Source organism: Parambassis ranga, chromosome 2, assembly GCF_900634625.1.
Source record: "Parambassis ranga chromosome 2, fParRan2.1, whole genome shotgun sequence".
NCBI classification, from domain to species: domain Eukaryota; kingdom Metazoa; phylum Chordata; class Actinopteri; family Ambassidae; genus Parambassis; species Parambassis ranga.
Window position 1 is genome coordinate 14,067,822 of NC_041023.1, and position 17,506 is coordinate 14,085,327.

The window sequence follows — 17,506 nt, forward strand, 5'->3', positions numbered from 1 at the left end:
TATTACGAACATAAGGGCCAGCGGGGAGCCCCAGTGGTTAAAGACCGGCTCTCAGTCTCAAGCAAAGTCCTCAGGCCCCATGTGCTGGCAAGCCTCCACTCAGCTGAAGTAGGTTTAAACAAGACACTGAACCCCTTCCAGCTTTGGGTCTGCCTCTCTTTAACCGACCCTGAACTTTGACCTCCCTCTGGACAGGCAGAAGATGATGAAAAAGGATGTGAAAAAGTTAGTTTCTCATGGTTTGTTATTCAGTGTGTGGTCTGATTATTGAGATACTTGGTGTTTGTGAAATACTTTATAGTGCAATTGATTTTCTGTTTTTCTACAAAAGCGTCAGCCCCAGTGTGGCTGTTGAAGAACTGCACTTGCTATTTTGCCTTCAACATCAGCATTTTAATCTATAGGTGTTTCTTTTTGTACCATATATTTTTTTAAAAGTGTGAGTGATACAAACTTTGTCACATATTTAGCTGCTTTATTTGATGATCTGTTGCTATATGTAGCTGTGTCATGAAAACTAATTTAACACTAATACTGTGAGTCACACACTCCCTATTTAGGACTTCTGCCTCCCCCTTTGTCTGGGGTCAGCTGATGCACTTCTGCACGCAATGGTCTGCTGACCCACTGCAATTGGATGAGGTGCATGTACGTGTGTGTCAGTGTGTGGAAAGGAGAGCGTGCTTTACAGAGTAAGCTTATAATGACAGCTGGATACATAAGCCCCATTGTGACATCATGGACACTATATTGCTGTATGTTTAGATGTTGTTTAGTTTTGTGTGTATCTGTATATTACAGGTCTTTTGATGGTCTCCTAACAAGCAACTGTTGCAGTGCCAATGTGACGACACAACTGTAAACTTTCTCTGAACTTTTCAGCTGCTTATTCTTGCTCACACTGAATGGATTTTTGAGGATTACATGGCTCATTACTGTCTTACCAGACATGATTTTCCCCATAGAGACTATTACAGTACATCCAGAAAATGTTAAGTCCTGATATTTATGGCACCTTGGAAGGGTTGCAGTGGGGAATATTTTGCTCTGTTGTAAATTCAGCTTCACACTTCAGCTACTGCTTGTTCATAGCATTATACACCCTTCGTACACAGAGATGGCCCTAAAATGCTGCTCATCGTGCTGCCTTTGCTCATTCACACTGACCCTGACATCATTGTAATGCTTCGTCTGCTAACTGTAACCCTTTGGTGGCACTATAGAGATAAACTCCTGTTTAAACTCATTTTATTACACTTTGAGCTTGAGAAATTCTGATTGCAACACAGCGCTATATAATTCTTAAAGAGGGAGGCAGATTGATTTTAACAAACAAGATCTACGATAATTTGCACATGGCCCAACTATGCAGTAGATATTCATTTTGGTGTGGAATGGAAGATAGAGAAGTTTGTGTTTCCTGCTCAGACGGATTAGATGAAAAATGATGTGTGAATTGGAAACCTGCCAAATCCACATTTTTTTTCTTTTTATATTTTAATATCTGCTGGGTCAAAGTTGGCTTTATGTTGTGTTTGTTTTTTACATAAGAAGGAATTGCCCTGTCAGCATCAGGTTGTGGGAAGGCAAGCCACTCAGCGAGGCTTTGCAATGGCGCTCCGGTGAGGTGAAATTGAGTTTGGCCTGTCTGCAGAACTAATCAGCTCTGTCTGGCTTGAAACCCGACCACTCACAGACATGAAAGACTGAGGATGCTGTAAGGGACCAGGGTGGGCGTCACCACCGTCCTGCATTCAAAGGCTGACATTGAGAGTGGGTGTAATGTTGCTGACACCGCTTCACAGCTGAATATCATTTTGGTGGTTTATTTCTGTCAGTATTCATATTTAAATTTTCTCTACTTCTTAACAACCTGAATATCTTTGGATTTTACACTACTGGTTGGACTTCAGTAAACAGACCCTGAACAGACTCTGGATGTGTGGGTCGTGTTGCTGCTGAAGAGATTAGCTCTGGCTTAAAACAACTGGCTCACTTGTGTGTGTGTGTGTGTGTGTATGTGCGCCTGATAGGTTTCACGCCCCATAAACCTCTTGGTCAAGTGAGCCTGACCCCTGGTGCAGATTATTGAGTTTGACCTCTGACCCTGTACATACTCTGGTTGTGTGTGTTTGTTTGTTTATGCATGTGCAGGTGTCTGTCCATGACCCCTTTGGTTTAATATATTGCGACCCCAAAGCTCTCTTTACAATGTGTGTGTATTTAGTGTAGAAGACATCTATAACCCTGAACATTTCCACCCCTCACCCTCCCCTGGTAGAGAGAGAGAGAGAGAGAGAGAGAGAGAGAGAGAGAAAAGTTGGGGGAGGGGGACAACAGAGGAGGGGAGGAACAAGCCAAGGTAAGTTAAATTTCATAATGTAAAGACAAGTAAGCCAAAAACTGGAAATGATTTCCATGTTTCCATGGACTCACTTCTGTAGGAAGTAAAAGGGCAAGTACATTACAGATTGGTAAATGTAGAAAACAATAGAGGCAACACAAATGGAGATACACACAATAAGTGAGCTTGCAGTGTTCGTACACACATACAATTATCAGGTAGGAGCCCATTGTTACTGTTGTTACTGGCAGCATAAGGCTGAAGGAAAAGTAAAAAAAAAACTCCTGGAGCTGCTATAGTTTACATTTTGTCTTCTAAAAGTGTGTGTGTGTGTGTGTATGCACACCTCATAGTTCTCATGCACACTGTATTAGGGGCCAGCTGGGTTGGCCTGTGCTCTACACATGAGCCTGATTATGACTCAGTATTGCATTACTGACATTCCTCCATAGCTCTCCCTATTTTCTCTATTCCTCTTTGCCTCCCTCCCTTCTTTTTCTTTATCTCTCTCCCTCTCTCAAGTCTACCTCTCCTGAGGCTGGGCAGATTTGCTGAGCAACCACCTTCCCCCATCCCTCCCTCCTTCCACCCCTGTTTCTCTTTTTTTCTCTCTACCCCTCCCTGGACCCCCCTTAGCACGTGATTCATACAGCTACAGATCAAATCACCCCGCCATTTCATTTTTTTAAGACTTTTTAACTGCCTTCTCTCTGAACCTCCAAGCCGTCAGTGTGCCTTACACATGTTGCTCTGGTCCTAACACTCTTGCATAGTATTTCACATACAGCTGAAGAGGAGGAAGAGGAAGAGGAGGAGGAGGAGGATGGGAGGGAGGGAGGGGGTAGAAATTGAAACCGTCAGGCAGCTCAAAGAAAATGTCAGTGGATGCATAAGAATAAGGGATGTGTGTGCTCAGCGATTGGCTTAGTAGTTTGAGCTGTGTGTGAGAGAGTCTTACTACGAGAAAGACTTACAGTTGGTGTGGTGCCATCAGTATATATATATGCATATATAGTGGAATAAAACACAACCCTGAAGATAAGAGTGTAGAGTACGTGACAGGTAGCAGCTCACCGTTTAAAAATCCCACACTGGGTTAATCCAGTGTGAGGAGAAGGAGGGAGGGAAAAGGAGGGAGGAGAGGAGCGACTGCTCATACCACTCCTTGCAGCTCAGCCTTTATGCTGCCCAGCACCAGAAGAAGGGACAGGCTGTCTCTTCTTTGCTCTGTCTGTCTTTCTCTCTCGTCCTTCCTCTGTCACTTCCTCCCCCCTCTTACCTCTCCTGCATTCTCCTTGCCAATCTATCCCTCCCTCTCTCTCTCTTCCTGACTTCCACTCCTCCCTCTTCTCCTGTTTCCCTCCCTCCTTCCCCCTCCCTCGCTTCCTCTCCCTCTCTCTCTCTCGCTCTCTCTCTCGCTCTCTCCCCGTCCCTCTGTGTCACTGGAGAGCGACTCAGTGTGAAAATGCCATCCTGCTCTCCAGACTGTTGCCTCTTACAGGCTGTGGAGGTAAGAGACATGTATGTGTTTTGTTTAGTTTTTGTGTGTGTGTGTGTGTGTCTGTCTAATGCTGCATGTGTAGTTGTCAGTGCGCAGTGATGAGACCTTTTGCACAGCCCCTCTCCCCATCAACCAAACGCTTCTTAAACTTTTCTTAAACAAAACTCATGTGTCATGCATTTAGTTTCTTTCTGGTGTGTGAGACGAGGGGAGTCAGTCCACCTCAGAGTGCTGTGACGTTGTTTCTGCTTGCATCTGAAGTCTTTCTCTGAGTCTCTGAGGTGTGCTGCTGCTTCAGATGTTTTGTGTCCTTCTCTAAGCTACGATTGCTGTCTTTTTTTGTTTGTTTTGGTGTCGACTGTATTTCCACTTTGCGGTGCAATTGTCCGACTTGATTCCGCCCTCCCCTCCCCTCCCCATCTCCTGCTTTTAGCCTTGTTTCGTGTAATGTAACAGTTGTTCTTCAGTGGTTTTCTGTGAAGTGTGGGGCAGCAGAACCCCTGCTGTGTACAGAACACGTTAGTACATGGGTGTGAGAGAATACAAACACATGCACAGATTTCTGTGGGATATTTAAAAAATGTTGTATTTGTGGTTTCGTGGCACTTCGTGACAATTCATGTGTTTATATTAGTATTTGGCTGCATATGAAGCTCTCTGATGTGTGTGTGTGCATGTGTATGAAGCGTGCTGGTCTGTGGTTATCTGTGCAGCAACACACTTGAAGAAGGCAAAATTACAACGGGTTTTAATGTCGCTTTGGGCACTTGGCTGCAATGGTTCAAAATGGCGCAACAATGGGAGGTACTCCGTCTTTGAACTCTAACCGCCTGCTGCTCCCAGTGGTGACATTTTTAATGACAAAATGCAACACATAGAAATGCATTGTGTTATTTTTTTCCTGACTTTTTGTGGATATTCTCCCATGTGACAGAAAACGTGTCATTGTGGGTTCATGATCGTGGCTGTGCGTTTAAGTGAGTTTGGTTTGGACAAAAGGGTTGAACTGAAAGTGCAGGGGCTGGCCAACCTTTCCTGGACGTCATCCTTCATATTTTTTCAGGTCTTCTTATGTTCGAGTGACAGAATAATGTGAACACGACTCATTTTAAGGTTTGAACTTGACAAAGCACCTGGTTATGGAGGTAAATGGAGCTGCTGATTTGCTGCATTCTGCCATTTTCTCTGCAAATTTAAATTCTTGAACGCAACTCAGGATACACCATGCCTCAGACTTTTTTTTTCTTCCTGCTGCCGAAAACATAACTTTCATTGCTCTTGTGTACATATTCCCATCATCATCATCATCATCATTGCTGTGTGTGTTTTCAGATAGTGAAGGTGTGGAGCGAGGATGGGGCCGGTAAAGTGGTGGAGATTCCAGCGGACATGACTGCTAGAGATGTATGCCAGCTGCTGGTCTACAAGAGCCACTGTCTGGACGACAACGCCTGGACGCTGGTGGAGCACCACCCCATCCTCGGCCTTGGTGAGGATCTTTGTGTTTGCGGATTCAGTGTCTAGATTTTACATCGTCACATCTACTTTTGCACACCTCTGCTTTTACAATATGTGTAGCAGTGCATGAAAATTTCGGTTTCAGAAAAAAACCCCTTTAATTCTTTAGCAGTTTCTTTAAAAAAACTCAACGTTTTGTGGTCAACACATTCCTTGAAAATCTGTCATGACGCTTTATACCAGCCCTTAGAAAATGCATAAAAGCTATATGATGCTATAATCCCTTGCATATTTCGAGTTTTTTTTTTGCAGGTGTTTATGTGGCTTGCATTATTGTGTCTATGTATCTATAGTCCATTTATGCGTCCCCTGCATGGGTGGGGATACATTCTGGTGTGCGCCCTCAGAGTGTATGTTCACTTGAGCGAGTGCTAGTGTGCCAACTGGGGAGGGAGGTGTGGTGCTTGTAGGATTAAGCATTTTCCATGTTCTGCTCACATGCCTGCTCCCTCCCAAATAATTTGCTCGGGGGGGCATAGGACTTTTGCCACGTCTCCCTTTGAAGCTTTATTTATTTCTTTATTTTTTTTTCTTCTCTGGGTCTGTCTTTGTCCTCAGTGAGGCTTTCCTACGCCTGAGTCGTATTTTTAGAGTCAAAGGATCGCTTTGTGCTTTGCTGCTTGATCTGCGTTTCTGGAAAAAAGTGCACTGAAGAGATGGAATGTGAGGTGAGGAGAGGGAGGGAAGGAAAAAGAGGGAGAGATGAAGGGAAAGAAAGAAAAAAGAGACACAAGCGAGAGGGGGGGAGGGGGGGGGGCGTAGAGGCCTGGACTAAAGCGTCATACCAGAGCTACAAGGAACCAATCATGAGTCCCTCTCGGACGAGCCCCTAGCCTTCTTAGCCAATCAATCTTTCTTTAACCTTCCACAGGAAATTCCCCTGCTTGCAGCCAGCGCTTGTACACACACACACGCACACAAAAAATACACAAAGAGAACTGCAACATTTCCACCTCTAAACTGCAGCCAGAACACTTTTTTCAGCAAAACAGTAGTCATAGTGTCACTAAAATATGTGCATTTTGTCCTATTACTAGAAAGACGATTCCTGTTTAATAACACTAGAAAGACTATTCCTGCCTGTGCTCACTTCATCCACACAGAGGTGAAACATCCTCCGACTTTAAATTCCTAATCTGCTTCTGATCATTTGTCCTGAATTTGAATTCAAATAGTGAGTGAACACACACACACACACACACACACACACATATGGCGAAAGTAATTGGCCCTCTGCAGAGCATAGCGATCAGGTCAGGCCTATGTGAGCTCTAATTGTGTGGTTGTGTGTTTGTCTGTGGCTTGTACTTTGCTTATGGCTTCGCTGCTCTCAGCAATCAGCCTAAATACATGACATCATCTTCCTGCAATGCCCCCCCCCTTCTCCATCTCATACCACTTCTCCACTCCACCTTCACCTCCTCCCTCCCTGCCTCAGTGCTTCTTCTTTTTCACAGCCCCTCCTCATTTAACCTCTTACTCCCTTGCTCGTCTCTTAGTAACAGGCAATTTTTCTTGCTGTGTCATTGTATGCAATAGTTCAGCTGGGGATGCTGTGGTAAATATAACAGTAAACTCCCCCTTGGTGATAGCTTGAATACAGATGCTCAGACTGCAAGTGGATTCGGTTCTGGGCAAGGCGTGTTTTGATTTTTAATTTCATACTGTGACTCTTATGTTTTTAAAACATTTTCAGCGGTCAAGTTTATCCACAACTGTTGCTTACCTCTGGTGACAAGGACGTTTTCTAAATATGCTGTGAAAAAAGGATAGAGAGAGAGAGGAAATGCAGGAGAGCTGCTTGTTATGCTGCACACAGTCTGAATCCATAAACAAATCTTTGTTATGCTCTAAATGGTATTTTCACCTGTTTTTATGCATTCAAAACCAAATGCATGTGCTTTTTTTGCATACAAATAAACCTAAGGCTGTGCACGCTGATTTAAAAAAAAAAAACGCAACTCAGGATACACCATGCCTCAGACTTTTTTTTTCTTCCTGCTGCCGAAAACATAACTTAACATAACAAACTGCCTCAGACCATCCCTCCAAAGATAACACAGCTGAGGTGACTAACACTGTGTGTCTCTGTGTCCTCGCACAGAGAGATGTCTGGAGGACCATGAGCTGGTGGTTCAGGTTCAAGCCTCCATGAGCAGCGACAGTAAATTCCTCTTCAGGAAGAACTATGCCAAATATGAATTCTTCAGGAACCCCCTGGTGAGTCTCTTCGCATCCCTGAAATGACCTTTCTGTGACTGCCCTGGTTTAGCACGCAGCCCCAACACACACCCACGTACACACAGCTGGGCTTCAGATGAGTTTTCATTATTGATATTTTTGGAATAGAGCTCCAGGAAGTTAATATTCCTTACTAGGTACCGATACCTTCACATTTTTAGCACAAAAATAACTGGCATGTAAGGTTTTCAACAGAATTCCCAAGAGTTCAAAAATCCATTCTCTCGTTCTTCTTCGGAAACAGAGTTGCCTCCTGCTGGTTGTTAGAAAGCTTAAAACACAGAGTGTTTTCACCTCCTCTATACAGTTTACACAAAACAAAGGAAACATCTGCAGAAAAGTTGTGATCATCACACTAGCCCTGCAAGCCATATATCCAAGTATAAAATGAAACTTATACATACAATCAATCAACTCAGTCAGATGATTCTGCACTTTTCTGGTTGTATTTATTCTATATTTTTTTCTGCACCATCATGTCTGAGTGAAAAGCCTCCTACCACTCTAAACTCATACACAGTGCTCTCTTTGTGTTGTCTCTCTGGGTATTTTGTGTCACACGGTTCTTAATTCATCCTTCTCCCTGGTGATTTGCGCTTGCATTCATTCTTCAGCTAAAATTGCGAAGCTGTTCATCATTTTTAAGGACGCACACCTACTTCTGACAGCTGGCGACTCAGCATTTGCTGGCTTTGTGTGGCATCTTTTGGCGATGTGGACTGGCCCTGGTATATGGTGACATTATTATCGTGGTGATTTAGGTCTGTGTCAGTGCCAGCAGGTGACCTCAGCTCTGTGGTAATGAGCACAGTAAAACACCAGAGTGCTGGCCGCGGCCTGTCAATCATGCTAAGAGTAGCACTGCTGGCTAAAGGGGATTACATCAGCGGGTGAGATCATACTGCATCTACTCCTAGGCTGGAGTGCCCTCTCTCTCTCTCCCCCCACCACTTTGTCTCTGAGTCCTTGTGCTCATCACACACATACAAAAAGGTGATGTATTCTGCACAGAGAAACACAACCCCACTCTGAGCTTGTACATGTACTAAGTGGTTTCGAGTGCCTCTCTCTTTCTTTGTCCCTTTCTCTCTCACTCATTGTCGATCTCTGTGTGTTTTTCCATCCAGAACTTTTTTCCAGAGCAGATGGTGGCTTGGTGTCAGGAGTCTGATGGCTCAATCCCACAGTCACAGCTCTTACAGGTAAAGTAGTGAAGGGACACATGCTGTACATCTCTCAGTAAAAAATGCAGTGTAATGATCCATGAACATCCTTCACGTTGACTTTAATGCCTGAAAATATTCACAGTATGAATGTTTTTAAAATCCACAAATATGCAAGAACATGCATGCTTATTGCATTAAATTTATAGAGAACGAGGCAAAACCCTGCCTCAGTATGTCACTGTAACATGCAGCCATAATCATTTTTAACTGGATTCTTCAATGTCTGGATTTGTAGCTCTGTGTATGTTGTAAACATTTGGTATTTACATGTGCAGATGTTTCTTTTTTCCTTAGAACTTTCTGAACTCGAGCAGCTGTCCAGAGATCCAGGGCTACCTGTATGTAAAGGAGCCTGGGCGCAAGTCCTGGAAGAAGCTGTACATGTTCCTGCGACGTTCTGGCCTCTATTACTCAACTAAAGGAACATCCAAGGTGATCAATTACTGCTGTGCTGAATCTGAAATGTCTCACTGACCTTCTATTTCTTAGCTTAATTTGCTGTTCATTTCTCATGTTTGAAATAGCTGTGTCCCCTCTCTCCTGAAAAAAGTTCCATGTCCAGTGGTTTAAAGCAGTCTGCGGTCTCTTCCTTCACACTTTGTGTCTGCATCCCCTCTTTCAACAGGAGCCCCGGCACCTGCAGCTGCTTTCAGATCTGGAGGACAGTAATATCTTCACCATTTTCACAGGCAGAAAACTTCACAATGCTCCCGCAGACTACCAGTTCTGCATCAAGGTAACACACAGGCAGTAGTGTTGTAGTCGAGACCACACTTAATGACCAAGACATGACCAAGAACAGAGTGTACAGAGACCAAGACAAGACTTTGAGGGTTTAAGACCGAGTCAACACCATGACAGGCCAGGCTGAGTCAAGACCAAGACATTGTGTGTGTGTGTGTGTGTGTGTGTGTGTGTGTGTGTGCCAAGTGCAGGGGAAGGGGCGATGCGACCGCAAGCTTTATCATAGCCAAAAATGTAAACTGCAAATGAGTTTAAATCATGGTTACATCTAAATATGGAAAACTAAATGGATCTGGAATATAACTAAATAATTTGGCCCAAATATACAGATTTTACATCTGTTATGTGACCTTTATTTAAACCCCGACATAGTAGACGCCATTCTTTACTTTGTATTCTGGGTGTGTGTGTGTGTGTGTGTGTGTGCGAGTGACAGAGGATACAAGGGTTAAAACTGCCCAGTGGGGGTTTAAAAACACAGTCAGCACTGTGTGTCCCACTACAGGAGTTATCTGTGGTGGGTCACCTGCTGATCTGGGATAAGCCCAGTGGGATAAGCTGGGATGGTACATGGAATCTGGTCTGCCTAACCTCCTCACCTCTCTTTTATACACACACACACACACACTAGGCGGCTGGCGTGTCAGATGCTGTCAGCGGGTGACAGTGCAGGATTGGGTAAAGGATTTTACTCTGGCGGCTAGGGGTGGCTAAATTGTTGCTATGGTGACATGAATGAATTTATCAGTAGGGGTTGCATTTGAGAAGCAGTGTATCCCTGTTACTGGAGGAAGGAAAGGGAGAAAGTAGGCTGTGATGGTAAAACATTTGCAAGGTAACCAATTACAACTTAAATCTCAACTTTTCCTCTAATGTAGCCAATATGATGTTAATGACATGGATATGTTTGTGTGGTGTGATTGGAGGCAGTCTCTGGGGAGATTTAGAGCAATAACAGTGCTGATGCTGCTAACACGCAATGAGCATGAAGCTGTGGTTACACTAAGACTCGATAGTTCATGTATGTGTCTCATCAATTGAATGTCCCGCTCGTCTGCTTGGTCGACAGCCCAGTAAAGTGAGGAGCGACTGTAAGGAACTGAAGATGCTGTGTGCAGAGGATGAACAGAGCAGGACCTGCTGGATGACTGCCTTCAGACTGCTCAAAGTAAGCTGGAACTGAATCTATAGCTGTAAGATCACTGAGGTTTGATGCTTTGAATAAACAGCGCCCTCCTCTCTCCTCTCTCCGCAGTATGGGATGGTGCTGTATCAGAGCTACAACGTACCACAGCAGAGGAAGTCTAACCTCTCACCTTTCTCCGCACCCGTGGTGAGGATCTGCTTTCTGACATCACCTTATTATAACCTCGCTCTAATGCTCCCCCTCAGCCCAGACCAATCCAGATTGATCCATTAATTAGCAGATGGTAAATTGAAAAGCAGTTTGTTCGCGGCTGCTTTGTGACTCGCTCTTTTTGCACTCGCAGGCTGTAGGAAGGATTTGTCACATGATGAAATGAGTTTCCATTCAAATGATCATTGCTGCTGTTGACCTTTTGTTAATCAGTTTGTGTAGTGAAAGGCTTATAGTCCAGATTCAGGTCAGGCTGTTCATTTAAACAAAAGTACATCCAACACATTTTATCCCAGACTAATTGGAAAATAAAAGCATTCGTGTAAGACTCTGACACACTTGCATTGTATGAAACATAACACAACTGAGTTTATTTGTAGCCCGGTACACACGTGCTGTGTTGCATCAAGTCTAATCCCCTCACACCATGAGCTGTTTGAATAGGTGTCATAAGCTCCTTTGGAAAGATCCCGAATTCAATTAAGTCACAATTCTCTACATGATCACATATGGAGTTTTTGCTTAAACCTTCCAGACATGTACATCTGAAGCATCTTGGAAGAAACTAAAATATCAAGTTTTTTTTGATTAGTCAGTAAAACCCCATCCCCCAATCAAGCTCAGTGAAAAACATTATTATATATGAAATATGCATTTCAATTACCTGGATATATGATATTGGAAAAACACATTTCTAACAAAACTATTTAAAGGCAGTCAGAATCTTTGGAGCTCCAGAGCCAGAAGAGGCTTGTACTTTTCCTCAGAGGAGCATTTTGTGGATTGACTAAAGTGGGTCTGTGTGCAGACAGGATTTGTCATGCTCCAGTGAGTGTGTCTGGCTTGTTTGACCTCTGACCCTTGTCTACCACCCTCCACCCCATTTAATGTGTGCCCCCACCCTACTGCAACCCTCCTAACAGCGGAGCGTGTCTGAAAACTCCCTGGTTGCTATGGACTTTTCTGGACGGACCGGACGCGTCATCGACAACCCCGTTGAGGCCCAGAGCGCCGCCTTGGAGGAGGGACAGACCTGGAGGGTAAGCAGGGTGGGGCGTGAACACTGGATAGGGTGGTATAAAGGAAGTGTAGAGTAAGAGTAATATAACATTGTCCCTTTTTAATCAAGTTACTTTAAGGGGTTAATTAAATTTTATGGATTTAATTATCCTGTCTATGACCTGGATGACTGAGAGTCTTCACATTAGACTGATTATTCGGTGTATTTTAGTAGGTCGTGAGGGCTTAATGATTCAGATGGGGGGTCTTGAGGGATTGTGTTATGTAGGACAGTGCCTGATGATGAATGTGTTTCTCATAGAAAAGGAGCCAGCGTATGAATGTCCTGGGCAGCCCCAGCCCCCTGCATCCATCCTCTCTGAGCACAGGTACCCTCACTTAGATCATTACAGCACTTTTCCAGGCTCACAACAACCACCAGTAAAAGTCTAAAAAAAAGACTCCTGTCTGTTTTACAGTGATACACAGGACCCAGGTGTGGTTTCATGGTCGCATCATGAGAGAGGAGGCCCACAAAATGATCATACAACAAGGCCAAGTAGACGGGTGAGTGGAAGAACGTATGTGAAATGTAGTCAAAAAGGTCAAGGAAAAAGCAACTGTGGGAAGACTGTTTTGTCACTGTGCTGTTATGAAAAGCTTAAATCTATGAGGTCATCTTTCATGTTTTGTTTGTGTCAACAGGTTATTCCTGTTGAGGGACAGTCAGAGTAATCCCAAGGCATTTGTGCTCACCTTGTGTCACCACCAGAAGATCAAACATTTCCAGATCCTTCCGGTCAGCCTGACAGTAGCATACAGCTTACATAGTACAAAAGAACAAAACAACTAACTGTGGTCTCTCCTCTCTAGTGTGAGGAAGACGGTCAGGTGTTCTTCAGCCTTGACGACGGCGCCACCAAGTTTACCGACCTGATCCACCTGGTAGAGTTTTACCAGCTGAACAGAGGAGTGCTGCCCTGCAAGCTCAAACACCCCTGCACCGCTGTGGCCTTGTGACACCCCACCCTCCGACCACCAAGCAACCCCCTCTCCCCTTTTTTTGCACACCTCTCACCCTGAGATCACACCGCATCCTCCTCCTCCTCCTCCCTCTCCCCCTACCTAATCAACACTCAATGGGGGCGAGGAGCTTGAGAAAAGTTCCATCATGTTTTTTTGGAGATGTGACCAACTCAGCTGGAGCCATTGTTGGATGTTTGATGCCCCCTAGTGTGCTGCACTTTTCTCTGCCTTATTGTTTGGACAGTCCGAGTGTTGCAGTTGATCCTCCTGCATTGTTGTCACAGAAGCTGATTTTTTTTTTTTTTTTTTTTTTTCGTTTTTGAGAAAGACCATGAAGCACGTTGTGGTAACACAAGACAGATACAGTAACATCTTGCCAGCAGGAGTGCTTCGGGTCTCTTGGATGGATCCCTCACCCTTAAACCCACTCAACTAACTCCCCCTCTCCCCCCATCCTCCAGGCCTGATAAGCTGTGGTGCCCACCCTACCCTCGCTCCTCCTCACTCTTGAGGCGGACGGGGAGCACCACCCCTCTGACTTCCTCATTGATCATCAGGGATGGATGGGAAACCTCTCTGGGTCTTATCAAACTCGATCCAGGAGTTTTCTCAACCTGTGCAGTCCAGTCTGGATAAGCTGACACCCTGCCCTCTCCTCCCTCCACCCCATATAGGGCTTGATGCGGCGTCTTCTGCTGTGTCTTTACCCACAATCCCCCGGTGCAACCCCAGTCCCGCCTCCACACAAGCTCAGAGAAAAGTCTGGAGAGAAAAAAGAAAAAGCTAGAGGCACAATAAGCAGAGCAGTGGCGAGGGTTTGCTGAAAGGACAGAGGAATGTTTATCAGAAAGGCTGTAAGAAGCCTCTCTTGTAGAGTTGATTACTTGATGTCATTTTAATGCTGTTTTATTACTGTTGATTCAATGCAGAACTAGTTTTGCACTCCTGGGCGGACAGACGACAGCTCTCTAGCTAAATGAAGCTGCCTCCTCTTCCTCCTCCACTCCCATTCTGGAAAGCATGCATGTGAATTTCCACCAGCTCTGATTGGATTACAGTGGCGTGGGAGCAAAGAGTCAGTTGATTATGCAGTGCCTTTGAGAAAGGTTTCCGTGTGGCTCGTACCAACACCACCACACTACCATAAATAACGAATGTGCTCTCGAACCAGCTGCAGCGTCTCAAGACTGCGAGGAAGAGGAGTATGACTGTTAAATAGACTCCTTAAAAAGCGTGTCCACCCCCAAGCTTCTACCATTTCAGTCATTTTTTTTGTTAAATCAAAAGGGTTATTATCTGTCAGTGAATTTGTCATTGAATGTCTTTTCCTAAGTCTGTTCTGAGCTCACTGCTTGCACATTTTTTTGAATCATTCTGATTTGATGGGTTGGAGCTGTCATGTTCGGATTCTGACCACTGTTCCCTCACACAGAGCAACAAAAGCACTCGCATAACTTTTTATTTGTCTTGTTTTAAATATGGAATTTGAACAAATGACTTGAAACATTAACTCAGTTGACTGTGCAGCCACACAGTCGAATTGGGCTTCACTCGCCTTAAGTTGAAAATTGTGAGCCTTGTGTATGAATTGATGTTAAAATGCACATACAGTAACATGCTGAGAACATTGATACCACTGTACGTTAAATATGAACCTGGCTCTGTCCAAAAAAAACAATTGGATTAAGGATGGATACAGCTTCATACTTGGCTTACACACCTCAGCGTTCGACATTCCTTGACATTTGTGTGCCGTGTGACTTGACAAGTGGTATCAACATTCTCATCTAACTCCCAGCAAGAAATAGAAAATGAGTACACCTTTTGGATCCAAAGTAAACCTGCATGTCATAGGTAAAATGAAGTAAGGGGTTAATTAATTGGCCTGTTGAGTCAGCACATAGGGATGCTGGAGTTGTACTGTTATCGTCCGACTTATTTCGAATGATGGCCGACCAAGAAATATGCAAATAATGCAAATACTTCCCACTTAGTTACAGAACACATCCAGTCTCTCCTGTACTGGAGTTAATGATCATTTGCCCACTGATACAGTAGATGCAGATGCACTTCACTGTGCATGCTTGCACATTGTTCCAAGTTTGTGGAAAAGATAAAGAATGAATGGGATTAAAAACAGCACATACTGTGGACCACAGTTTTCACCAGGATTGGCTTTTTTTTCTTTTTTTTTTTACATGCAAGCATAATAAAAGTTTTTTTAACATGCTCCACTTAAAGTGGCTTCTACATAGCGGACATTTTTCCCATTTTTACTGGAAGCTTGTGACACCTGTTTGGCTTTGCCCTCTATCCCTTGCACGTTCCATCCATCCTCGGGCAGATTCACAGGGTTAGCTCGAGGCCACCAGACTCCCTGCCAGGCTAGCTAAACTCTCTCTCTAATTACTATCATTGACACACTGCCGCCCGCCACAAGTGAACTAATCACCTTCTCACCAGCTCTGTGCTCCACCAATCAGGCCTTTCTAGTCAGTCAGGGCAGACTCTCTCCAGGGATTGGATAATGCTTGAATCCCCAGCCCCCCTCTCCCACCTGTGTCCAGCCTCTAAGCTATGACCCCGTGGTGAATGTGTGTGTGTGTGTGTGTGTGTGTGTGTGGCCAGACTGTTATATTCACTCTTCAGGATTGCTAACTCTGCTGGTTATCATACTTGCCTTTTTTAAGAGACGGTAAGAGGAAGTTTGTTTTGTCAGTTGGGTAAAAGTCAAGTGGATCTGTTAAAGGAGACCCGGATTTTGGCTGGAGGTATCCCAGCATTCTCGGTTGTCAAAGCACGTCGAGGTTCTTTTTCTGTCTGTCAAAGGGGGGAAGTGAAGCCACGCCGCTGTGGGTCAACAGGGGACGGATCATCGTTCTCTTCTCCTCCCTCCATTTTTAATCACTGTGTTACAATGCAATCCTTTACACAAGTCCAATTATATGAATATACCAGTATAAAGTATGTGAAGCTTTGGAGAGGATGTAGATCTAACACTGTACCTAGGTCACAGATCACTATGTATGGGGCGTTATGCTTTTGCTCATGACTCCATGTAAAATGAAGAATGATTTATTTTGTCCTTTTTTTCATTATTTGATTGTGTTTATGTTGACATTATTCTCTATTTTCTTTGGTTTGCCACAAAATGACCTTATATATAAATATATATAATATTATACCACAGTATATACAGTATTAAATTAATTTTTTTTATTATTTTAAGAGGTCAAACTGGATATTTGGCACGTGTCAAATTTCTGAACATCAGTTGTGTGTATAAGCTGACCGGCTGTCGGAGCCTTCACCTCTGCCAGCATCCAACCCGGTTTTGTTTGTTTGTTACCACATCTTTTGAATATCCCCCCTCTCTCTCTGATTCCACTCGCTTTACTTTTCTAGAAAACACTCTAGAAAATGTTTGGATGCACACACACACGGCAGTGTTTTAACACACACATTCTAACGCTTAACTCGTGGGGATATTCTTAGTAGCTTTGTACACTTTTTATCAAGTAGTGCAAGTATATGCTGTAGCTAAAGAGGTGCATAACAAAGCTTTTTTTTAATTCTTTTTTTTTGTCATAACCAAGTCTTGCAGCAGGTGCCTCTTTCTAAACAGTAACAAGTCTTTAGTAGCCATCCATCCACTCACTAGCTGTGACTGTGAAGTTGTACTGGAACTAAATCCTACATCCCATCTCATTGGGTTTGATAACTGACTCAGTGTTGGTTGTGTTTTTATCATTAGGTTGAAGTCATCATAAGCTGAAGTCAAAAAAACATTTCAGGGAAAGAAAAAAAAAGAACAAATGAACCATAATCATTCTTTTTTCCCAACATAACCCCTCTGCGCTTTGCTTCATTCTGTGTGTGCGGCTCCTGGATCTACATTGTATCCTGTTCAGGTATTTTTGTACAAATAAGGGACTTATATTCTCTGTTTATTGGAAATTAGAATAAAAGACAACATTGCTATAAACCAAACATGGCTGAACGGCTGTTTTGTTCTCACATGCACAGGCAGGCTGTGATCTGTCAGTGTCCTTAATTTTGACTAAACGTTGTGTTTTTGACTTAATTACAGGAGTGACAGGATAATTTAAGTCAAAATAAATCACTTCCAAATTATTGTGTGCCAATTGAAATTGCATTCTAACCTTTGCAGGATGATAATAAATTAGGCGTAAATTGTATGTTGTTTACAGCCTTTCCAAAGAGGGAGAGTTGTGCGTATTTACGCACATGGCACAGAAATAACCTCGTTAATTACCAACGATATGGTGACAGGATCAGGATCCTAATAATAAGCCGTAGCGCTGAAGTCATGACTGACCATAAATATCCGCTTTACCTGTGCGCGTTCCCGCCACGGGGACGCAGGTTTCCGTGGGTAGAAGCTGCGCAGCTGCGTCCAGTTGTAATCAATGCAAACGCCCACAACTACCGCCACCGCCTCATCCGCCGCTGCTGCTGCTGGTGATCATGGAATATCATAAACAAGCAGAACCGTAAATAGCTGTAAGATGTCGTGTTGTCTGCCGGTG

The 17,506-nt window shown here is 43.9% G+C and overlaps 1 protein-coding gene across 6 annotated transcripts in view; it reads left to right on the forward strand.

Annotated features, from left to right (window-relative positions):
* LOC114453731 (growth factor receptor-bound protein 10-like) overlaps positions 1-16,946 on the forward strand; it is a 32,897-nt gene extending 15,951 nt beyond the window's left edge. For 4 of the 6 annotated variants that reach the window (XM_028433641.1, XM_028433633.1, XM_028433625.1 and 1 more), the window contains 12 exons: positions 5,178-5,334; positions 7,468-7,583; positions 8,732-8,806; positions 9,125-9,262; positions 9,456-9,566; positions 10,644-10,742; positions 10,830-10,907; positions 11,855-11,971; positions 12,253-12,319; positions 12,410-12,497; positions 12,636-12,729; positions 12,804-16,946. In XM_028433641.1, the coding sequence (XP_028289442.1) occupies positions 5,178-5,334; positions 7,468-7,583; positions 8,732-8,806; positions 9,125-9,262; positions 9,456-9,566; positions 10,644-10,742; positions 10,830-10,907; positions 11,855-11,971; positions 12,253-12,319; positions 12,410-12,497; positions 12,636-12,729; positions 12,804-12,950 (1,287 nt within the window). In that variant the 3' untranslated portion in view covers positions 12,951-16,946. Of the gene's footprint in view, positions 1-3,738; positions 3,855-5,177; positions 5,335-7,467; positions 7,584-8,731; positions 8,807-9,124; positions 9,263-9,455; positions 9,567-10,643; positions 10,743-10,829; positions 10,908-11,854; positions 11,972-12,252; positions 12,320-12,409; positions 12,498-12,635; positions 12,730-12,803 lie in introns of those variants that run through there. The other 2 variants (XM_028433658.1, XR_003672472.1) reach the window with 2 other exon arrangements.
* The last annotated feature ends 560 nt before the right edge of the window (positions 16,947-17,506 follow it).